At 36.5% G+C, this 24,342-nt stretch overlaps 1 protein-coding gene across 1 annotated transcript in view; it reads right to left on the bottom strand.

Annotated features, from left to right (window-relative positions):
* Positions 1 to 691: 691 nt before the first annotated feature.
* TMEM47 (transmembrane protein 47) overlaps positions 692 to 24,342 on the bottom strand; it is a 30,407-nt gene continuing 6,756 nt past the window's right edge. Inside the window, exons 2-3 of the mRNA XM_077889363.1 lie at positions 14,139 to 14,279; positions 692 to 4,084 (exon numbers count right to left, since the gene is read on the bottom strand). Of these exons, the coding sequence (XP_077745489.1) occupies positions 3,906 to 4,084; positions 14,139 to 14,279 (320 nt within the window). The 3' untranslated portion in view covers positions 692 to 3,905. The remainder of the gene's footprint in view (positions 4,085 to 14,138; positions 14,280 to 24,342) is intronic.

The raw sequence follows: 24,342 nt of genomic DNA, 5'->3' as shown, positions 1-24,342 counted from the left end.
CATGAAGGGATATTCTAACAAAAATATGTGCTTCGTGTTCAAACTGATTTTATCAACCCAAGAAAGTTTATTCAATTATATGTGGTTCTATTTATACCTTCAAGAAAAATTTCTGGCAATCATAGAAGTGGATTTTATTGCCTTATTTAAATTTCTTTCCAAGTACACTCACCATCTATAGACACAAAGGTGATGAGAAATTTTGACTTTTAATTTTATGGATTTCTTCACACGCACATGTGCATGTGTACTGAAAATGTAGACTGCTTCTCTAAGAATTAGAAATAATGCAGGAAGGGCAGTTTTAACATACCTTGCAAAGGCCGTAAACTAAACAAAACCCAAAATAGAGTATCAACCTTTTGCCACTCCTGTTTCTAATTGTGTCATTAGAGTAGAAAACCGATAGCCTACACTGTATCTCCCTCCTGTGCATTTCAAAACAAAGTTTAGACATTTAACATTCTTTCTTTTATTGCTTATATAACTCAACTGCAGGGGACAGAAAGAATCTTGGAAAAGAATATGAAACAAAACTAGTATTAAAAAGTTTTACATAAAATGAGCATGTCACAGTAGGTTCTGTTTACTAAGTGATATATATATCATAAAGGAGATGGGAATTGAAGACATGTAATTTAGGAATCTGTTAATGGGTCTACACAGTAGAGAAGACACAAGTCAAACCACATCAGTGAAACCACTTTTATTTTTATTTTATCCACATAGATAACTTCATGTCAGCTACAAAAATCATGAAATGAAGAACTGATTGTGAAACTGCAAACTCAAAACCACTGGAGTGAGAAACAGGTTCCCCCCAGAGGACTGTTAAAAAAAAATAACCAGAATACCATGGATTCATATTTAAGTAGTAAACATGTCATATATTTAAAAATAAATATAGAACAGCAGTAGAGAAACTATAGCATAAACAGCATGAAGTATAATTTTATTTCTTAAGACAGATGAAATTTCTAGGCACAGTTTTAGGCATTAAAGAGGACACAGAGGCATAGGTTAGTGTGCGCTGCTCTGTACAAAAATACAGTCTGAATAAATTACATTGCTAGCCATACAATTAGACATCACTTACCAGTCAGTTCATTGCATGTTTAATAATATACAGGTACATGCTAATCCATATATATCATTTATATTTCAAACACATAGGTCTCTCTATATTTGTCTTTAAAATTTACATGTTGAACTTACAAAAAGCTAAATAGTTGTGCAAGAAATCCAAATAACTAGCCCTGCTGAGTATTTTATGCTCTATGTGTGTACATGTATATATCTAAGATAAACAATGGATTTATAGTTAACAGTTTTGCTTGTAAGAAAACATCAAACAAACCTAAAGCGGCAAAGACATAATGTAGGTGAAAATTCACGTGTTTATTTTGATAGACGATACCATATTTCGGATGAGCAACAACTTTCATGTTGTACTGAGTTCGTTAGTCATGAAATACTTTCAAATATTAGTGATGGTAGAAATATAACATAGGGCTCTTCACTGGGGAGAGGAAAAAAGTTATAGAAGAAATCTACTTTTCAGTGTACTGCAAACATGTGTGCCTTAGCCTATAACATATTGTCATTTTCCAGCCTGTCATATTGACAGAGAATGAAAACTTGAAAAGACTCGAGATGTGGTACTGGTCTAACAGCACACTGCATCCTCCACTAGGACTAAGAAAAGTGCCTCATTGATGTCAGCACCAAAGTACTGTTCTTCCATTATTCAGGAATAAAGAGACTCTCTCACAATAGAGAGTGGTTAGTAACCGAAATCCCTATCCAACAAATATCGTATTTCTCATGCTGCTCTGACAATACGCAATTAACTGCAAGACAGTCTGGCCCAGATTTTACTATTTCTCAAGAAAATTGCTTCAAAGGATTATATAATACTAATATTTTTCTGGAAAACTTCACCCATAGTTTCTTATGATTCTAGAGAGAATCATATACTTTCATAAAGGTTTCTCTCTAGGATGCATTTAACTACTTTTGTCTGTCATTGCTAAAATAAGATTCAGCCTGGTTCTTCATATTTACTTTGTGATCCTACAGAAAAGTCACAAGATAGGAGGGTTTTTTTTTTTTTTTCTAAGCATTTGAATAATAAAATAGATTTTTTTTTTCTGTTGTTTTGGCAAACAGTTCATAAGACATGCTGAAAGCAGAACTCTGTTCTGGGAGGTAAACCAAATTATTAAATACTATTGATGTAGTCCTGCTCTTAACGGATTTTGCAATACAATAGAACATAAGTATGTTTTAAATGATTTTTCCAATGCTTCTTTCTGCAAAAGGGCCAAAACCAGGAATACTGTTTTAGTGCCTTTGTTAACAAAAATAATTATTTATAACTTTTATATTAGAACTGTATATTTGATATAAAAATATGTTTACAATTAAACTATCCAAATTTGTATAGTAAACAGGATTAACACAAGTTTGCAGTCTGAGATTAGTGGCAAACTTATTCCCTATCATTGATATTTCCTTCCATTTGAACAGCCAACAAATGATTCCTGTAACATAAATCCATCATAATTGTGTGCACAAATCAGTTAGCCCATTAGTTCACTTCAGAGGACCAGGTGATCACCAATGAATTCTACTCCTCTACTGAGACATTAAGACATTTCTATAAATCTATCACTATTCTTTTATTTTTTAATAAAGACATTTAAGGTACTTGAAAAAAAAGCAGCCTTCTATTTTACTGAATTTTTAACAAAATGATCATTCTAATTGCTACTCTTCTTTGAACTATAGTGCTTACAGAAGAATCATGAATTTTCAGGTTAACACCATTGCAATTTTTCTTCTTTACAATTCTATTAAAACTTTCCAGTGAAACAGTAGAGAACAGAGAGCAAAAGCTTTAAAATATATGTACTTTTGTACAGTAAGTAAGTGTGAATACCAATCTAAGCCTCTTAACGTGTACAAGGTTAGTGTTCAAATCACTTCACTAGAGCAAATGTTACTTTTATGTGTAATAGGCAAATGCATGTATAGGGCTACGGAATAGTTTACTACCATGTATACTAATGGTTCACCTTCTATAAAAATATTTAAGCTTGTTACATACGCACAATTATTTGCGGTAATGTTTGGTAAATGATTTAAAGGGTACTTAGGACAAAAGCAACTCATGCATAGTTCTTTCTAGTTGCCCCAGGGAAAGTAGAGACTCTCAATTGTCCTCATTCTAGATATGGCTGAGGCACAATTTCTAACCACATAATGAAAAGCACATGTCTCCAAGTCTTGACTCCTTTCCCAGGGAGATGCTGACTGCCAAAGCATTGCCTCCCATTCAAAAAGACTATTCTTGAAGGTAGAATCTATATACCTTTAACCCATTACACTCAGAACTCCCATTAGGTGCTGAAGGGCAGTTCACCTTTCAAAAGCTTACTCAAGCAAATAACCAATGGCCAATTTAGTCATTGGGTGGGATAAGCAGGTAATAAGGACTCTATAGCAGTGGAATCCTTGTCAGAGCAAAGGAACTTCTAAATGTTTCTTATGCCAGCTGCTCCCCTGCAGGCAATAGGAGATTCAGGCATTTCTCATTCCAACTAGTATCTCACAATGGTTGCTGTCATACAGACCCTTTCACTTGTCAAGAAAAATGACATGAACATATTGGAAGTTTGCAGCATTTGCCTATGTCTAATCAGCTCTCTTAATTTGTGCAGGTCCCTAAAATGGATGTAAAAGCTGGTTATGATACTGACAGCCAAAAGGCAAAAGATATTAAATCAACTGAGCAAACTGCTTGATACTCCACAAGTGTTTTAGAAAACAGTGAGTTAGAAAAGATACAGAAGTAATCCTTTTGTTGGATGGTTGGTTGTTTTTAAAATCTGAGACTGTTGGTTCTAGTAGTAGTCTTCGTAGTTCTTAGGGTTCAGGCAATAAAGGATGGCACCCCCAAACGAAAATATAGTTGCACCCCAGGCCAGGCCATAACCCCAGTTGAACTCATGGTAAATTTTCAAGCTCACAGTTTCAATGAACTTGATTGGGTAAAGGACCAGGCTGCAAACCTGTAAAACAACTGAAAGAAAAGTAAGTAGAAATTAGAAACATGTTATTTGCAGGAAATAAAATGATACAACATACAAATATATATGAGAATTACTTTTTAATCAAACATAACAGCCAAAAAATTTGAAGCACTGCTTATTCTAGGTGGTATACCTTAAAACATTAATAATTTTTTAACAGTTTCACAACAGAGTAAGAATTAGTCTACTAATAACTAGTAACTCACTATAACAGTATTCGATGAAATAATTAGTACAATATAATAATTTACATGAGCATACAAAGTAGTGATTCTCACTTTACAGACATGCATATATAATCATCACTATTATGCAAGTAGCACTATAAGCTAAACTGTTCCACTATACAAAACCTGTAAATAATTCCCCGAGAACAGTGGCCCCAAACACCCCAAACCCTTGCTATTTATGCTCTTGAGGAAGTGAGGAATTCAAATTCATTTGTACTGATGAAACTGGTCAAGCTATGATTTAAGACAGGCTTTTCTTCCCACTGCTTCTCAAAACCACATAACTTAGCTGACTATTCCAGCAACTCCTACCATGATATCTTCGCTTAAATTCTTCTGATCAAAAACAGTTTTCATTCCTTTCCTCTCATCCTTAAGAAGGGGCTCAAAAGTCATCTTTGTCAAGAAGCCACATCCAACTCTACTTTTGTAATAGATATAACAGATGATGTTGATATATTTGTTCTTCACCTACTTTCAAAAATGAAGTAAATCAATGAAGGCATGGGAGATAATGGTACTGAAAACATAAGCTAATGATGACTCCAACAATTGAGCACAAAACTCAGTTCTTGTTAGCTAAATCTTAGTTCTTAAGTCAGTTGTCAGGGCTAACAGGAAACTGTGATGAGTCATGCCTAATGAAATAAAACAAGCCAATTAATAAGGAAAGGGTTTTTTTTTTTTAGTATCTAAAATTAAAGTGGTATTTATCCTGTGGGTATTTCTATATAGGAGACACTAGATTACATGAGATGATGTCTTCCATCCAAAATCGTGACTTCATATTGCATCAACTATTATATAATTTCTACTTTATTTAAATCAACTTAACTAGAATTTATGGGATGGATCTGCCTCATTCTCTACTATATGACAGCTTCTACCCTCAAGAAACAATCTTTAAAAATCTGGGGTACTATGTAATATGGGACAGGGACTGGCAAGCTACCAAATCTGGTCTGTTGTTTGTTTTTGAAAAAAAAGTTTTATTGGAACACGGCCAGGCTCATTTATTTATGTACTGTCTGCACTACAATAGCAAAGCTGAGTAGCTGCAATGGAAAAACCATGTGGCTCATAAAGCCAGAGGTGCTTACTATCTGGCCCTTTATATAAAAAATTTGGCCAACCCCTGGTACATAAATGTTTAGTCAAAATGATTATCATTTAACTTCTCTTTAAAATACTGTGAATTCCAAAAGTACAACAAAAAATGTAACAATTAAAGAGACAAGAATAAAATCTGATATAGTAAAAAAGATAACAGTTTATTACATTTTTTAAAAAGATTAGTAGGATGGATAGTGTGTTTAATTAAACTAGAGTTTTGTGCTTTAAAGTCTATGCTCATGTATTCTCAGTACCTATAAAAGATCCTTATTACCAATATGATTAATGTTCCTAGAAAGTCTACATTAATGGTCCTCTCTCTAGCATAAAACTGATGAACTCCAGAAAATTCATGAGGGTGTGATTCCGCAAAATCATTATTTTCTAAAAGGTTCTGACTAAGTGTCAGGTGACCTTTCTGGAGCCAGATAGAAGAATTTGAAACACCTCTGCCATGCAGTTCAACACTGCTCCAGGCCAGCACTGGCCTACCACAGTTCCATGCTATAGAGAGTGGATGAATAGGTCCATATGAAAGGAGAATCTCTTGGCATCTAAAATCGACATCACACCTTGTTTATAGTTTAAAAATCTCAGAAAAGGTTTTAAGTCATTGTTAGGATTAATACCTCATTATATAACCCACACTTCCTCTACTTCCAGCCAGTAAATGCTAAATGTGTATCAATTAAAAAAAAAATTCAGCTGGCTCTGTGACTTTGTGAGGGGAAGGGTGCTTTCATGTATTAAATGTCTTAAAACTTATAAGAAGTCAATTACTATCAACCATGAACTACAGAAAAAAATTACAAAGTTAGTATGTATGTTTAAAAAACAACAGCATTTCTCCTCAGGTTTTTATACTTAAAGCATGACTGATCCTGCTGGTATATGACTGAAATATAAATGTGAATTAGGAATAGTAATTCATTTACTCCTTCAAATTCAAATTCATTCATTCAATAAATGTTTGATACAGTTTAAGACACTGGTAATAAAAGTTGCCACTCTCCTGAGAAGGCAGGCCATTAGGGAACAAATGCAGATTGTGGCAGGAACTGCAAAGAAACATGAAAACACAAGAACCTAAGATAGAGGAATGGAGGCTACTCTTTCAGATCCAAAGCTGAGGAGGAGGAGTCATTTGAGCACAGACCTGAACAAAGTGAAGGATGCAGGTCAGGTCAGTATAGTGGGGAGAGAGCCGTCTGGGTGGAGGGCACAGGCAGTACAAAACTCTCAATTCAGGACTTCAGGAAGGCAGCACAGAGAACAAGGCAAGAAGCAGCATGAGATGAGGTGGCTTGAGATGAGACAGCAAAAAGAACCAGGGGGCCCATCCAGGGATGGCCCTGTGAGCCACGGGCGGGGCTCTGCATTTTATTCCAGGGGTGATGAACAGCTGTTAAAGGAGCTTGAGCAGAGAAGTAGTAACTGATCTGAATTCTATTCTAGAAGGATTATATGGGTTCTTTTGTGAAACAGCCAGTCCCTAGGGTGAGTTGTTTACCTAGACTGCTTTTAATATTCATTTCGATGTGTTTTATTTAGTAAATATTTGGCCTCCATGGTATAATACAATGACATAATTTCCCTCTAGTGGAAAAGTGGAAATACAACTCCATTAGGCTCCACTGGCATATTCTCCTGAGCAGCTTTCTTAGAGATAAAGCTTTATTGTGTTGTAGCCAGATGAAAATTACCCTAAAACGCTTTATGCCTCTGAATTATTTTACTCTCTTTAGAATCACTGAGAGAAATGCACGTAATAGCAAAACTGAGAAAAAAAAGATATATAAGCCTGCATTTATAAATAACTTTTTCTATTTAATAAAAATACACAGAAGCAGGTAAAGATGCCTCCTTGCCTTGTTTAGATGCTGTGAAGGGAAAAAACAAACAAACCTGAAGAGTCCAGAACTCAAGAAAAACATTATCACACTTATATTTCTACTTTACCACCAATCAATGAAACATAATAGACATTGGCTGCAGAGGCAACATAAGTAAAGTCGTGTAGCCTTTTAGAATTTGAAGGGAATTTGAAGTTCATTTTATACCTCTCTCCACTTTTTTGAAAAGAGGCAACAAAACTACTAACCATGAAATTGCATGGATAGAGAGGCATGACAAGAACTTAGAGGTACTAATTTTTGTCTTATGTGTAGTTTTCTTTAGGAGGATATTTTTCAGTGCTTTCAATGTTGAAACATTGAAAACATTCAATATTGAAATATTCAATATTTTCTTTGAAGTGGATAGTTCAACATTTATTGGACGTTGACTCTGTGGTAGGTGGAAGGGATGATACAGGACATAGCCCTTGACCTGTCATATTTCATACTTTATGGTGAAAACAGACTCATAGATAATTACAAATGAATGTGTTCAACAGTAATAGCAGAAGCATGTTCACTGATCCATTCATTACATGTTTACTGAACTCCAATATTCCAAACACCATTTCTGCCTGGAGAAAGAAGGGAGGGCTTCAGAGAGGAAGCACCACTCGAACTGGTTCTTGAAGGATAGATAGGACTTGGTCAGAAGACAAAAATGAAAAGACCTCTGGGAAAAAGCAGCAGCTTGTAGAGAGCTTAGCAGTATTAAGAGGGTGTAACCTATAGAAAATTCACATGGTTGGAATAAAGGGTACATTCACATGGAAATGTTTGGCTCACACTCTAAAAGGCGTAGTGTGCCATAAAAATGAGACTGGTTTCTACAGGGAGACATCTCAGAGCTTATTTTAATTGTAGATCCTGTTGGTGCCCTATCCATTTGCTTTCATCTTCATCACTCCGATATAGGTCAGCCTGACTTCCAGCTGTCAGCAGCGCCTGCACTTCTTCACCTGACTTTTCCTCTGGCCACTAAAGCTACTTTGCCTGACTGTGGGGCAGGACTGGTGCTCTGGAACATTAACACTGTTGTCTCCCCAGCATCCCCTCAGCCCTCAACGATGACTCTCAGAACTCGGTTTCCAAACACCCAGTTCCCTAGTTCTTCCATTGAAATAACTTTGAGGTGTGTGTTGTAAGCTGGTTTCCAGAATTTTTCCAGGAAGTTTAAGGTCTTTATTGCCTACCTTCCCTTCTCTCACTTTATGTATCCCTTCTTTTGACTCCCAGATTAAGTACTTGTACTGATTTCCTTGTCTTAATCTGCCTCTGGGAAAACCAAAGGGATGAGTGGCAAGACCCAATGTGCATTTGAGAGCTACACCTCATGTGTTTGTGCGCAAGACAGACTATAAACAGGAAGGAGACGAGAGAAGGAAGGCCCCTAGGACACCAGTCAATGCAATGGCTACCTGTGTGCAGTGAGGACTAAGGTGACACCAGCAGGAAAGACACTGCACAGAGGATGAAAAGAAAACCTCAGTAGCTGAATTCTAGGAAAGGGAAAGGAAGGAGTCATGTAGATATTTTAAGTCAGATATTACCATTGAAAGAAAGTAGGGGAAGTTCAAATCTGGGAACAGAGATGTTCCACTTACAGAAGAGTTATGCCCTTGACTAAGGCAGTAATGGGGGCTCGTGAAAAGCTATAGACTGAGAAGATAATTTAGAGATAGAATTGATGGGACTTGCCAGTCAAGTCTCTAAATATGGAATTTACAAAAAGAAAATGGTAATTTGGAGAAAAAAACATTTGCCCATGAAGGATTAAATGAAGCGATCTTCTTTTCCTTTTTCTTTTTGAAGATTTTATTTATTTGAGAGAGACAGAGTGAGCGAGCCCACGGGCAGGAGGAGGGGCAGAGGGAGAGGGAAAAGCAGACTCCCCACTGAATGCCAGAGCCCTGTGTGACGTGAGGCTCATGACCTGAGCGGGAGGCAGATGCTTAACCAACTCAAGCACCCAGGTGCCTCCTTTTCCTTTTTAAATTTAATCTGTAACTACCAAGAGTTGTAGTACATATGAAATTATCAGTATTGATACCACAAATTGTTCTAGCCAAAGGGTAGTTCGATACTGATAAAAATCTGTGAATAGAACTCCTTTTCAAGGGACACCTGAGCAGCTCAGTGGTTGAGTGTCTGCCTTCGGCTCAGGGCATGATCCCGGGGTCCTGGAATCAAGTCCCACATCGGGCTCCCAGAGGGGAGGCTGCTTCTCTCTCTGCCTAGGTCTCTGCCTCTCTGTGTCTCTCATGAATAAATAAAATCTTTATTTAAAAAAAAACCCTCCTTTTCAGTATGAAATCTAAGTTGGACACTGGTTTTTCTGCAAAATCTAGACTCAAAATACTTCCAGCCACCTCACTGTACAACAGGATGGTGAAGGGCTGCAAAACACAAGCCTCTAATCAAAGATAGCTCAGAGGCGGAGTTGCAGGATCCTGGGGAGAAAAAAAAAAATCACCATTCTGTGCAAACATTCATTTACAGAAAGATTTTTGCAGATAGAACACAAAGGAAATATCATTAATAAAATTAGGGGGATTCTGTTATTTAAAATCTGAATTACAAGACTGAGAATCTTCTGCAATTTTTATTAAAGGCATTTAAAAAATGGAAACAATCATCCTAAGTCCCAGTGCGGCATAAAAAAGATCTGCAAAACCAGATGATAAAAGAGAACCCAGAGAGAGGCAGTCCTTTTAATTTCATCAAGTTTTTAGGGAGAACTAGATGCCAGTTATGATCCCATCATCTATTACCTATCATTGTCAGTTACACAATAAGAAATATGCTATAGTCATGTGTATTGGAAACATGCACATTTTCATGATAGGCAATGATTCAGTCATGCTGCACTGATCAATGTGTGGTCTTCATGACATCTCAAATTGCTTACTACCTTCAAGTGTTGCCCTCAAGAGGTGGAATAACGAGCTACAGGATGGACTCCCAACTGCAGTACACAGTTGGCAGCTGAATTCAAAATTCAAGGCTGATTCTGGTCTTGTTTTCTCCTGTGTTATACACACCCAAGTAAAGAGGACTTGAAACCCTGGCTCTGCAACTTATTAGTTGGATAACCCTAGAAAATCACTTAACCTTCCTGAACCTATTTCTTCATTGATAATATGGGGAAAATAAATACCCAATCTTATATTGGGTCCAATCTAATTGCTATATTAGAGATAGTATATGTGAAGGGTCTAGCAATGTTGCACATGGTAGGTGCTCAACTGATTATTGTCCACCTTATTATTACAGATAATATGTTATTCTGAAGTCCAAACTTCTATAATCAGTGAGTGAGAGAGTTGTGAGACAGTGTTTTAGATGGGCTGCAGTGATGACTCGCTCTTAGCAACTAATCAGGCAGGTGACAAGCCCACACTAAATTAGGGACTTCAGAGAAAAAGGGAAGATGAAAAACCTTTAAGATACGTTTGGCTGTCTTTATGACAGCCGGTTAGTCATCAGCTTTTAGTAAATATCCTTGGAGTATATAATCTAACACCAAGGCAATATAGCTACATACTAGAGGTACCCTACATGTATTCATTAAATAAGTGAAGGAAAACATGAATAAATGAAAAAATCATTTTTGTAACTATTACTTTTATGAGCTGTTTTGGTTTGAGCTTTGTGTTCACATAAAACTTGCTGTTTTGTAAACTGCAAAAAGATAAATGATTTAAGAAAAATTGAATTATAGTTATTTACATGCCTGCTTTTCCCTGTCAAATTATAAGCCATACACCTTAGTTATTTTTCCATCATTCATTCAACTATCTACTGAGCACCTCATTGTACCAGGCATTGCACATGGTACTGAATTAATTATGTAGTCCTGTGTAGAGATGTTTCCAAGTGGTAGTGCTGTGTTTGTTTTGATTTTATGTACTGTATGTTTCAGCAGAAGAAAATAATATTTATTTGCTGAGAAAGATAACATTCTCTGTGTGAGCACCAAGATAAGGCTTGGTATTATTTGAAAAAAACATTTTGAGAAAAGAGGAGAAACACAGACCATTTTCAAGCAGACCGAGATGAGCAAGAAGGGGAAATGGCCCAAATACATATTTACAAAGAATCACTAAACTGAATTACAAGTGAGACAAGCCAACCAAGAGAATAAGTATGTTTACTATGAAGCAAAACAAAATAAACAGCCATGATTTTCACTAGCATTGTATCAAGTGGGCAGATTTTCCAAATTTGTTAATCTTACGCTCAAATCAATAATGGATTATTATGTGTAATGAGTATCTTTTCTAGAAATCAGCTTCAGGCAACTCTTTAATGGTTTTTCAGATGGGAGAGAGAAACCTTTTCATGACACATTTCAAATAACCAGTAAGTTTTACCTTGCTTATATGCACTGTGAACACTAAACTAATGGTTATTTCAAAAAAAGCTTCCATAAGCACAGTGTCAAAGAGAATGAGTAAAATTAAATCACAGCACATGTACATTTTTAAAATTCAACAGTATAATGCTTGCTTTAGGTCTCAGTGGGTAAAATATGAATATATGAATATTGCTGTAGGGATTCTTTTCATTATTTTAGAATTTACTAATACTTGTAAGTAGCTAGAGCTAAATCAAAATCTTTATTTTGACCAAATCCATTACCTTTAACTTGTGCTCATTTATGGTATGTTTTCTGTTACAACCAGTACTTATTTTCACATTTTCATAAATTTTGCTATACTTGGGAAAACATACAGAGCTTTTTAGGAAAGAACTAGAAACTCCTGTTTTTCTAAGCATGTTTATAATAGCTGCTATAGAAAATGAATTTCTTTATAGATTCTGCATATGCTATTATGTGGTAAGTTAAAGTCTAAATGAGATAGTAACTAGGTAGCACAATAATATTGGATATTTATAAGAGAATGTCTTAGAGTACCTCTAACTCTCCTAAAATCAGGAATATCTGAGTCTTCTAAAAATTTTTCAGAACATAATTCCAGTTTTAAAGAATGGTATGCCATTCCAAAATAATTTATCAAGAAATTCTACCACAATTAATTATCTAATCACTATGTTAATAAATCCTAGCTGCAAAGACAAATGTATATTAAAATTAAAATATCTAAGTTATTTCATCCTAAGGATAGAAAGATACGTGATAAATCCATGAACCAAGATATAAACTAGAAAACTGTGATGGAATCTTTAGGAGAATCTTCATATTGTACTAAATGATTCACAATAGAGGTCTTTATTATACATTAGATCAACAAAAAAATGATAGTGTGGCCACTGCTCAAGACTTCAAAATATTTTTTGTAATACGGTTCTCTACTCTATTAGAAAGTAACTGTGGTGCTATTTAGCTAGTCTTCTGGGTCTCTTAATGCAATGTTCTGTCTGTAAGAGGTACCTAATAAACAGCTGAATGAATGAATGAATGAGTCAGTAGTGAATGAGCCACTAGTTCAAAAGTCAGTAGCCTCCTGGCCCCGGCTCTGCTGGTAACTACTATGCAATCTTGAGCAAGTCACTTAAGAGATCTGAATTAGATGCACTTCTAGATTCCTTCAGCCCTCTGGACCTTTGTTTTTATGACACCTACATTCTGATCAGTCTGTGGATATAAAAAATGAATACAAACAGCAGGGGGCAGCAGAATACTTCTGATCTTCTATTTTTAGATCAAACTATCCTTCAAATCCTGAGAAACTTCATCTGTTCCCATCTTTAAACAGCTTTAGAAAAAAATCCGTCTAACAGCCGAGATGGTTCTGTCAGTGTCTCCATTATTGACAGTCACAGGGGCTTATTTTGCAGTCTTCAAATCAGATGTAACTGACGGGAAATTGAAGGCACTACAAGAATATTTCAGTTTGAATAAAAAAGAACAATATATTCAAGGCTATTCTTTTTTTTTTGCAAGGCTATTCTTATAAATGAAAATTAAAACACATAAAGTAATGTGCTGAGTTTTTAGTCTTGTAAACCCTCTTTCTAAATACTTCCCCGATTTTAGCAAAAGCTCCACCTTACCTTGCTTGATATTTTCATCCAGGCTGTGCCTTATAGAATAATGGTTGTTAAATTACTAACTATGCCGCTGACCACATGCAACTGAATTGTCTGATGGTTCAAGTTCTAGATGATCATTTTTCATTATAAGCATGTTTGTTTCCACACAGATTTACACCTTTAAGGCTGTGTATATTGGAATTTTTTCCAGTTTCAGGTCAGAAAAAAATAACGTTGCCTTAAAAGCACCACAGGGGCAGTAAAAGGGCTGGGGGGAAGCTAAATGTAAAGAAAGACTGTTGGTAAATATATCTGCAGCAATTTTTAAGGCAATAGCCCTGTCAAGCACTATTACTTATCCATGTTTTAGAAGTTTAAAAACTGCCACTGTACAGGGCGCCTAGGTGGCTTAGTCAGTTATGCATCTGCCTTCAGCTCGGGTCAGGGTCTCAGGTCCTGGTCTCCAGGTCCTGGAATCGAGCCCCATATCAGGCTCCCTGCTCAGCGGGAGTGGGAGGGCTTGCTTCTCCCTCTCCCTCTGCCAGCAGCTCTGCCTACTTGTGCTCTGTCAAAAAAGTAAATAAAATCTTAAAAAAAAAAAAACTGCCACTGTGCTCCGTGAAATACTTAACACACTGAAAACTAGTAATATGACAAACCCTTAGTCAATTTACCTTAAGATATAACAAAAGCCTCTCCATTTGTATATAATACAGCAACCACATGCTGCTTTTGCATGAGAACGGAGGGATGGTAGAAGGTTCCTGAAACTTGAATACCAGTGTGAAAATAATTAAGTATATATTTACCTGCTGCAAAAAGCATGACAGCAACAGGTCTGTAGAAGCGCCTTCGAGATCCCACGCAGATAGAAATCAAACCCACCAGGAATGCAATAAGAATGATGGCAGCACCGCCCAAGAGTAAAGCCAGAGTAGCAATCTGCCAATCTGGAAGGAAAAAAAAAAAGAAAAGTATTGCTTTTAAGCAGGCAGTCCTCAAAGAATCAACAGAATGATGTTCAGCAGCCTGTGTCTAGCTGCAGCTAAATACATGTGATCTTACTGCATGCTAAGCATCGAAATTTTTTTGCAACAAAAATTTGTATAAATGTCCTTATTCAGGGAAGTCTCTTATGCTAAGCTCAGCAGCGTTTTTAGACCAGGGATTTGCCATGCTTTCCGAAGACTCTTATTAAGCCCATATGGTAAATGTGGTGTCCTTTCCATAACCTATTTTCATTATTATTTCTTTCTTTTTCTATTGAGCTATGAAGTTTACAAATCTTAAATATGAAAGTCAAAAACATGATGAAATGTTATATATATTCATACCCCCATATAATAACCACCATCCAGATTACGATCTAGAACATTCTCTCCACCAGAGTTCCCTCATGCCCCTCCCCAGCCAATAATCATCCTCCCACCCAGGCTAGTAATGGTCAGCTATCACCATGGATTCATTTTTGCATGTTCTTAAACTTTATGTAAACGGCATGAACTCTTTTGTGTCCAGCTTTTAAGTCTGTGATATTGATTTTGTGTCTGGCTTTTAGGTCTCTGATATCCACCCATGTTGTTGTGTGGCAGTAACACATTCTTTCACCCCCCCCCCATCCTTTCTTGTAAAGCCTTCTTTCTCCATACCAAAACAAAAAGAAAGAAAAGAAAAACCAAGTTTTTATTTGCCTGTCTCTTCCTCTCTCTTCCTCCCCTTCTCTAGAACAATTCCCCCAGCAAAGTGGCATCAGGAGATCTGCTGCTGTTTGTCTTTCCCTCCTTTCATTTCATTCTAATCTCGCTGTGGTATTTACTACAGAGATGGTTTGTGAAAGTAAGTATTCCCAGGGAGCCAGAATGTACTCTAAATAGCCACTGGGCCCCTTTCTTCATTCATACATGGAAACAGCAAGCATATACTGACCACATGCTATGTACAGGTCTCTGTATGTGGATATTTTGAGTCTCCCATGTACTTAAACATAAACCTCACTGAAGGGCATGTCATTTCTTATAAAAATGTAGAAATAGGGTGACAGAAACTTGGCCCATTTCCCATTCCATAAGAAGAGTAGAATGTTCTCTAAGCAGCAGCAAAGTGAATTTATGAAAGCACTATCCAGGTTAGGAAGCATCACAAAAAAAAAAAAAAAATGATGCTGTGCAGAACTCTCTCTTCTGTGGGGGTCCTTTGGAAGTCCCAGGCTGCCTCTTCTGGCCTTCACTTTAATGTATGTGTAGAAAATGAAAACAGACCTTAATCCATAGTTAAATTGCAATGTAGTCTATCCAAAGTCAAGAACTCATGGTATTTTGATGCTGCACTCTGAAATTATCCCTCCAGAAAGATTCCATAGTGCACTCTTTACCACTGTAGGATAAGGGATGAATGGAAGAACCTACAAAACCCTAGGATTTTCTTCTTTTATTTATATTATGTCTCTGCCTCAAGTGTCCTCTTCCACATTCTTGCTTTCTAATAAATTCTGGATTCATAACTGGCACTGAAGCAGAACTCACACTGCATTCAGGAAACAAACAAGGGGAAAACAGAAAAAATCCACACTTTTTAAAATATAAAGGTGAATTGCAAAGAAATGGAGAGTATTTTTTATGCCATCTACTTGTAACAAAGACATATAACTTCAAACAAAAGTATATCTGGCTTTCAACTAGAGTTTAAAAGGATAGCCATAGTATGGATTTTTTTTATTCCATAACAGCATGTAGCTTTGAATTAAAAAAAAAAAAAAACCAAAAGAATAATCCTTACATTTGGAAGTCTCTAAATTTCTTTGAAAAAGTTTATACAAAGCACAATTATTTTTCACTTTAACATAACAGAAATCCTTCTGAAAACGTTTAAGTTTGAAATTTCTGAATAAGTAAAATTTTCATTGTATCAAAGCGTTTGAGGTAAAAAAAAAAATACCATCCATTCATCCGTCAAATTCATCAAATTCTTTAAGAGAGTCTATGCTGAATACTTTTTAGTTGGACCATTATTTTTATAAAATGATTACTACTTTTAGCAACTCTCTCCAAATTATTTCAATAAGAATTTTTAAAGAATCAATTTTAAGTCTAGACACAAGTAAATATTGACTTATTTAAAAAAATAACTTAAAAGATAGCTTTATTTTCTAATAAGCTCTTTCACACAGCCCAATATAAATGCATAAAATGCCACATACTTTGACTATTTCCACTTTTAATCCAAAAAAAAAAGGATTTTTGATTGCTTTTCTCTATTTAAATATCCTCAAAGAATAGCTAAAATACATGTGTTTGTTTGCATTTTGTAAAAACAAACTAAGGCAGACAAACTGGGCAAAATTTCCCTATAAAGGGCCAAAGGGTATTTTCAGTTTTATGGGTCATGGTCATGGGTGCTGCAACTACTCAACCTCTGCTGTGTGGTGTGAAAACAGCCATAGACAACATGTAAATGAATGAGCATGGCTATGTCCCAAACTTTATCTACAAAAACAGGTGGTGGACTGGTTTTAACCCTCCAGCTAAAATTTACTGACCCATGGTCTGTACTTTATGTACCACTTAGAAATGTTGAACTTTTTTCTAGGTAAAGGTGTCTCAGGAAATAATTATTTCATAATAAAGTCAAGTTGATAAATGAGTTATATAGGAGTACAAAGTGATGCTTATCCAATTTGGCAATCAAAAAGTACAAAAAAAACGGGATGCCTGGGTGGCTCAGTGGTTGAGCGTCTGCCTTTGGCTCAGGGCGTGATCCTGAGTCCAGGGAGCGAGGAACCTGCTTCTCCCTCTGTCTATGTCTCCGCCTCTCTCTCTGCGTCTCTCATGAATAAATAAAATCTTTTTTTTTTTTAAAAAAAAAGGACATAAAAAACCCAAATCTCACAAAATGTTGAACTTCCTTAAAATACTCTCTTTCATATGGAAGACCAATAAAGTGCAGTAAGAGCCACCAGAATAATACTTACTAAAAGGGACTAGAAGCTAATTAGGAAGGGAATGTCTTATGGCACAGTAAGTGGTTCTAAAAAGTAAGTGGATACAACTGATTCTGATCCCCACCCTCCCACCCCCGCTTTTTTAAATATTTATTTGAGAGGAGGCAGGGCAGAGGAAAAGACACTCTCAAGTGGACTCCACGCTGGGCACAGAGCCCACCTTGGGGCTCCACCTCATGACCCTGAGATCACGACTTGAACCAAAAGCAAGAAGAGTCAGTCACTCAACCAACTGTGCCACCTGGGTGCCTCCTTATTTTCTTCTTAAGGTCCTGTATTTATTTTTAGTACTGAGGGTTGTGGCTAATGAGAAAGTCCTCCTAGACATAAAGTCAAAAAGGCATGTGACCAGTATCACACCGTCCTATTGCTACCCTTCCCTTTGGTCCTGAACCATAGATAATGCCTGTTCATACACAGAAGCCATTTCATTTTACAGGAGCCTAGAACTGGGCCATGTCTGCCATTGTCCCGGCCAGAAGTTCAGGGCTTGGACTGAAGTTCGGAGCCCATATCTCCGGTAGACAGTGCCAAGTTTTGAGATTGTTGTCATTACGTCTATTTGGAATGATTCACTCAGGCAGGTTGCCCAGGACCAAAGCTTTAACATGCTGATCGGTTGATCATCAATCAGGAAGCGAGAAAAGTGGTTCGATAAGGCTACCATCGTCAGTGAGACGCAGGGCACTCTTCACGGTTCAGCACTAGGTACTCTGAAGCTGAGAACAGTCTTGTGGCATGGTGCCTCTTTCAGTTGACAAGCAGAATCTATTCCTGTCTGAATATTGGGGCCCGCCTGCCTTAGAGGTGAGCTAAAGTCAGTGACTATGTAGATTGGCCTGATACCATTTCCTGTTTCTTGCTGAACAAGACTAGAACAAGACTAGAATATGGAGAAATTTCAGAACGTGAAAAACAGTTTTATAGATATCTAGTGATGGCCATTAAAATAATTTATGCTGGGCTTCACGTATACACACATACTTACTTACCTACCAAATGTAGATTTAACAAAATATACGTAGACAATGTTTTGTTATATACTGTAGAACTTGAACAATTTTACAGTAATATTATAATAAATGACCAAACAACTTGTCTGGCTTTTCCATCAGAAGGTTCGCATATCACAAATACTCGCTATCCCACATTCACTGTTTGCAAAACAAATTAAAATGTCATAAAATTCTCAATTTTCAGGCCCATTTCTTTAAAAAATCATCTATTTTAAGTTCCCATAATTGGTTAATTTCTACATCAATCTTAGTCCCACAATTTTATAGCCCTCACAGTATTTAGTCAGATGAAGTGTTAAGAGCCCTTAGAGATTTATTACTCTGCATTAGTTTTACACATTTCTATAAATGATAAACTGACACCGTAGTGGAGCAGTGAACATAAACCAGCTCTGCAGAACATCAAGGGCCACAGTGCTATTTTACAAATTGCAGTGCTCTGCACAATTAAAACTGGTCATTGTTCAATGTCAGGCCAGTTGATCTGAAATCTGAGTTTGGTTTCCAAGAGCTCAGAAAACAAGTGATAATCAGGTTTGATGAAAAAATGTACATCGTTGGTCCATGAACCAGTAAGGGCTCAAATGGGCTGAGAAGAATGTTTCAGATCTGGAACTCAAACCTGAAATGAGGCTGCCATAGTATCTGTCAAGTTCTGCTGAGGAGTCTAGCAGTCCTCACCTCATCTGCAGTTTCCCTTTCCATGCTTTCGCTGACCCACGGCCCAACGCAGTTCAGTCTGGAAGTAGAGGATACTCCTCCTGATGGATCATCAAGAAGGTCAATAGTAGTAGCCAAAGGCCACATCCCAATGCCTGTATCATGCACCTCACTTCGTCTCATCGTACAAGCCTTTTATCTCACATCATCCCAAGAAGGAGGAGTACAGCACAATACAATTTTCTGAGAGAGAGATCACATTTACCTAGCTTTTATTATAGTATATTGTTATAACTCTTCAATTTTATAATCTTAGTTATTGTTGTTGCTCTCTTACTATGCCTAATTTAAAAATGAAACTTTATCACAGGTATGTGTGAATAAGAAAAAACATAGTGTGTGTGTGTGTGTGTCTGTGTGTGTGTGTGTGTGTGTAGGGTTCAGTATTACCCACAGTTCTGGGGGTGTTGGAATGCATCCCTCACAGATAGTATGGGGGGGACAACTGTTTTGGGGCAAAACTGACACAATGACACACAGTTGGCACTGAACGTGCACCTGTGGAAGCCAAGGCTCAAGGTTTAAGTGTGTGCTTCTCTGCTAGTGCTTTCTCAAAAAAAAAAAAAAAAAAGGGGAAAAAAATAACAGGAATGAATATATATATAATGTTATACTTCCCCCTGCAGTTACAGAATCAAAATTGGGCAGTCCTTATGCCAGAACATCAAGTCCAGCATTAATATGCAACTCAGGAACTAAATTCAAGCCCTCTTTCAAGGTATCTTTATTAGCTGGCGCCAGAGTTTCCAATGTCTATAAATGCTTTAGTATTCTGCAGAATTGTGCTGACTTACTTTACAGTCTAATACATGAGACTGGTCTGAAATTGCCACTGCATTATGAAAATTCTATGAGCCACATTATAATTGCCAAATTGGAGAATTCACATTCCTTTAGGGAATTCGTGGTCAAAATTTCCTTCCAATTTCCAGGAAAGGCAAAAATCTTAATGACAATACACTTTCCGCACTTTTGAACCAAGGTGAAATGCACCACACCAGTGCCCAAAGCTTTCCTCCACCCATCTTATTTCAAAATCTTTAACTTGTCAAACACTGGCTAATTTATTTACCCCAGTAGGTATTGTTTATACTCTGAAATTAGTTCTACTGTATATAAATCCCTGAGCACACAATTGCCACTTCTAAGAAATTAGATAAAATTAAAAAGCAACAAAGAAACAGATTTTTAACCTTATAAATTCAACTATCACAGTTTGGGTAGGTAGGATTTTCCTAAACATATTTCAATGTTTTAATACAGGAGTATCACTGTTCTAGAATTCTCATCACAAACTGAAATATTGATTTTTAAATAACTTTTATAATCACATTCAAATTTGCCACTTTTATTTTCATCTTTGAGTTCCCTAAAATACAGTTATATTAACCAAAATGATATCTATAACTGTAATCAAAATCGTTTACTGTTCCACCTTGAAGAGATTTCCTATCATCTTGACATTACCTCACAGGTCATCCATAAATCCTCCCTAACTCACCCACGTAAGCTGGATCTTTTCACTCATCCCCAGCAAACTTTCAGTTCTTCTAAATACATTTATTCACTTGTAGGGCATATGTATACCAAAACACTTAAATTTGTTTTAATTATATTGGTGAGAACTCAGAAAGCGAACTCACTATCGCCAATTTCCTTTTATTATCAGGAATGGGAAATACTGGGGTAGTTTATATTTGTCGAGGGGAAAACGAGCTCCAGTTACAGAAAAACATTTCAAACCCAAATTCTCCAACACAGCCATCTCTTCACAAAAGACCATGTCTTTTTCCTATCTCATCTTACTAGAAATTATGACATTTAATTATTTTCATCAATTGTAATTTAGATATTTGAGATAGATGCTATATACTTCCGAGTTTGGACAGTAAGTCCGTATCCTCATGTATGAAGAATGAATCAAAATAGCGTTATTTTTTTTAAAAACTGCAAAAAAAAAAAATAGTGTTATTTTTTGTAAAGGGATGGTAACTATAGCCAAAATATTCCCAGAGGTATCAAATGATTCACTTCACTTTTTTAGTCTGCATATGTCAAACGAAGTTGAAAACCTAAACCTTTACTGAGGGAGTTTAAACTTTGTTTTCTTGGCTAAGTTGCATTCCGACCTAAATCCGTCAGTGTTGCATTAATTTCCACTATTCCATGAGATACAGACACAAACAAAGTCAGGCAAGAGAAGAATTCCGATTCTTATTTCAATAATTAAAAGGATCATGTCTTTTCAAGCAACTAATATCAAATCTAACACTCTTCATGGGCAAAGAGTTAAGGCAAAAAATTATGTATTTTACAAAATGACAATATAGACACTGTACGCTGTGTTGCACAAAGTGAAATGGAATATTAGAGAAGCACTTACCTTAGATATCCATGTTAGTCAAGTTGCAATGATACAACTTAGAGTCCTACTCTTCAGGCCAATTTATAGATAAAAAAATGTGTTAAGAGTTTAGTGCCAATGTGATTTTAAGCAGATACATGACCCTAGGTAACCATGCAAATTAGATGTGACAACTCTAATGACCAAAGTGCAGGTCAATTTTGCCAAAATTCTGGTTGTCCAAAAGTACTGGCCAGGTTGCTGATTTTTCAATCCGTGACAATTTCATTTAAGACTTTTGAGTTCTTTTGTGTTGGTGTTAGGATACACATCTCTTTAACAAATCAAGGGTCATTTTAGCTGCTTCATAGAATTCTATCTCAGAAAATTTGGTGAAAATGCAATTTATCATCTAAATACCATAGCATCTGGTATCTTTCCCACCAAATCAGACCATTATATACAGTGCTTAGCAATGAGCCCTGCTATTAAAGCATGTTGCAGAACGTAGAGCACACACACAAAAAAGATATACCATCACCGCTAATGACTGCCGTTTCTTACCCTGTACTATGTTAGCAAGATTTCATTAGCATTTGATGGTAACTAATATTATATAACGGGTACAGGCATATCTCAGTAAGAATTTCTAATCATAGTATTTCCATAAAGTTGTAATGAGTTTGTTACACTGAACATCATCTTTTCCCTACTCTTAAGAAAAAACCTAAGGTTACAATTTAGAAAACTTGATTATCTGGAAAAGCAGGAAGAAGAAAACCCACACCAGGACTAGGAGTGGGTGACCTTCCTCTAAGCAACTAAAAATCTTCTGTGACAGGTTTACAGTTGCTAATAATAATCAAAGAGTAGATGGAATCCAGCCAGCCAGTCACCCACGATTCGTATTAAGATACCCTCTTAGTAAATATGGGAGGGATAAAACCGGTAAGATAGCAGTCCCGTTAGCAAACTTCTTTAGATATCTTTCATCCCCTGCAGAATTTAACCTTCTATTTCCTCCTTTACATTACTTTGTACATTTATATTATTTCGTTGTTTAAAAGCAGGTGTTTCATTCATCACCTTGCTGTCACCACCTAGCACAGTGCTGGCACACAAACTAACTGTCCCAAGACAAGGCCTACTCCTTGCTATGAAGGTAATGAAAACGTTTTTAATGAAGTTAACTCCTTGGGTACATGTAAGAAGACAGGAAAAGGGAAAGATAATTTCTCTAAGTCACCTAGTGGTGCTAGAAATAGACACCGGGTTGCATTCAGAAAGCACTAGGGCAATATTTTGATGAACTTTTGGTTGAGGGACCTTAAAACATGAGAGCAATAAAACCCCCTTTGATGGAAATTTGAGTTCTTTTGTGGGTATGTCCTTTTACACATTGAGGATATTGCACTCATGTGCCCCAAATTCTACGTTTTAACACCTTTTTGCTAATAAACATATATTTTGAAAAGAGAATCAATACGTAACATTATGTGGAAACATGGCTCATTAAGCTATCATTTAGAATCTCCCAACAAGGTGCCTGGGTGGCTCAGTTGGTTAAGCATCTGCCTTCAGCTCAGGTCATGATCCCAGGGTCCTGGGATCAAGTCCCCAATTGGGCTCCCTGCTCAGCCGGGTGTCTGCTTATCCCTCTGCCCATCTCCCGCCTGCTCATGATCTCTCTCTCTCTCTCTCTCACACGCTCATAGATAAAATCTTTAAAAGATTTTTTTAAAAATCTCCCAACAGTCAATATAAGCTGATAGAGACAGAAATGATCTAGGTATTTTTGTCTTGTTTTTTTGTAGATTTTTTTGTTTTGTTTTGTTTTGTTTTTTAATGGGAGTCTTTGGTGGCAAAGGCAAGAAGACTACAGTAGAATAGAAGATTGATGGTCTACTAGTGTCTCAAAATCCCACATAAACACATAAATAAAAAAGGGCAAGGAAAGATGTTCTTGTCTAATTTTTAAGGGAGATGATCTAATACTCTGAAAAGACTGGTAAGATTTAACTGTCAGTGTCTTTGACATAAAAGGATGAAATTCTGTTTAGGGAAAAATCAGTCTCTTTTGATAAATAAATGTATCTTTTTAAAAATAAAGCCAGGATGCAGTAATTACTCGATCTAGTGAAATTTATATTCATTTAATCAATTTAAGAAACTCACATGGCTGCCTTCCACATACTTTTGCAATTATGATTCAACCTAAAATTAAACAGATGTTTTAAAGCGTCCTTTCACGGCAAAACTTGAAGAAATTTTGTTGATTTTTAAGGACTAGTCATGCCAACAATGTAAATTTGATGACAAGAAACATCTAAAATTTCACGGACTTACCGACAGAGGAGTCTATCTGAAGATCTTAAATTCTATGTGAAACCAAATCTTGGATGATTATAAAAACTAGACATCTATTTCATGTGTGGCACTTTATCTCTGCATCCAAAGTTCCATACCTGAGAGTATTCAACAAACTTTCAAACACCAAAAGATAGTTAGTTACCTGCAATATGACAGGAAAGTCTGAAAATGCACCCTGCAAAAATACTACAGCGAAGTTCAATCCCTACTGAGTAACTACCATTGCATCTTCCTCATTCTTTGCTATCCATGTAAGAAATTGGATGGGGCACGAATACTTTTAAAATCTTTTCTACTTCAAATGTGCTATTATTCTGCAATTCAACACACACGAGCAAATGTCAGGAAAAGAATTATGTTATTAGGGACCCCTGGGTGGCTCAGCAGTTGAGTGCCTGTCTTCGACTCAGGGCGTGCATGATCCCGCAGTCCCGGGATCAAGTCCCACATCAGGCTCCCTGCATGGAGCCTGCTTCTCCCTCTGCCTGTGTCTCTGCCTCTCTATCTCTCACGAATAAATAAATAAAATCTTTAAAAAAAGAATTATGTTATTAAAACAAGGGAAA

This window comes from Canis aureus, chromosome X, assembly GCF_053574225.1.
Source record: "Canis aureus isolate CA01 chromosome X, VMU_Caureus_v.1.0, whole genome shotgun sequence".
Taxonomy (NCBI): Eukaryota; Metazoa; Chordata; class Mammalia; order Carnivora; family Canidae; genus Canis; species Canis aureus.
The sequence above is the reverse complement of the archived record's forward strand: the minus strand, read 5'-3'. Positions and strand labels throughout refer to the sequence as shown.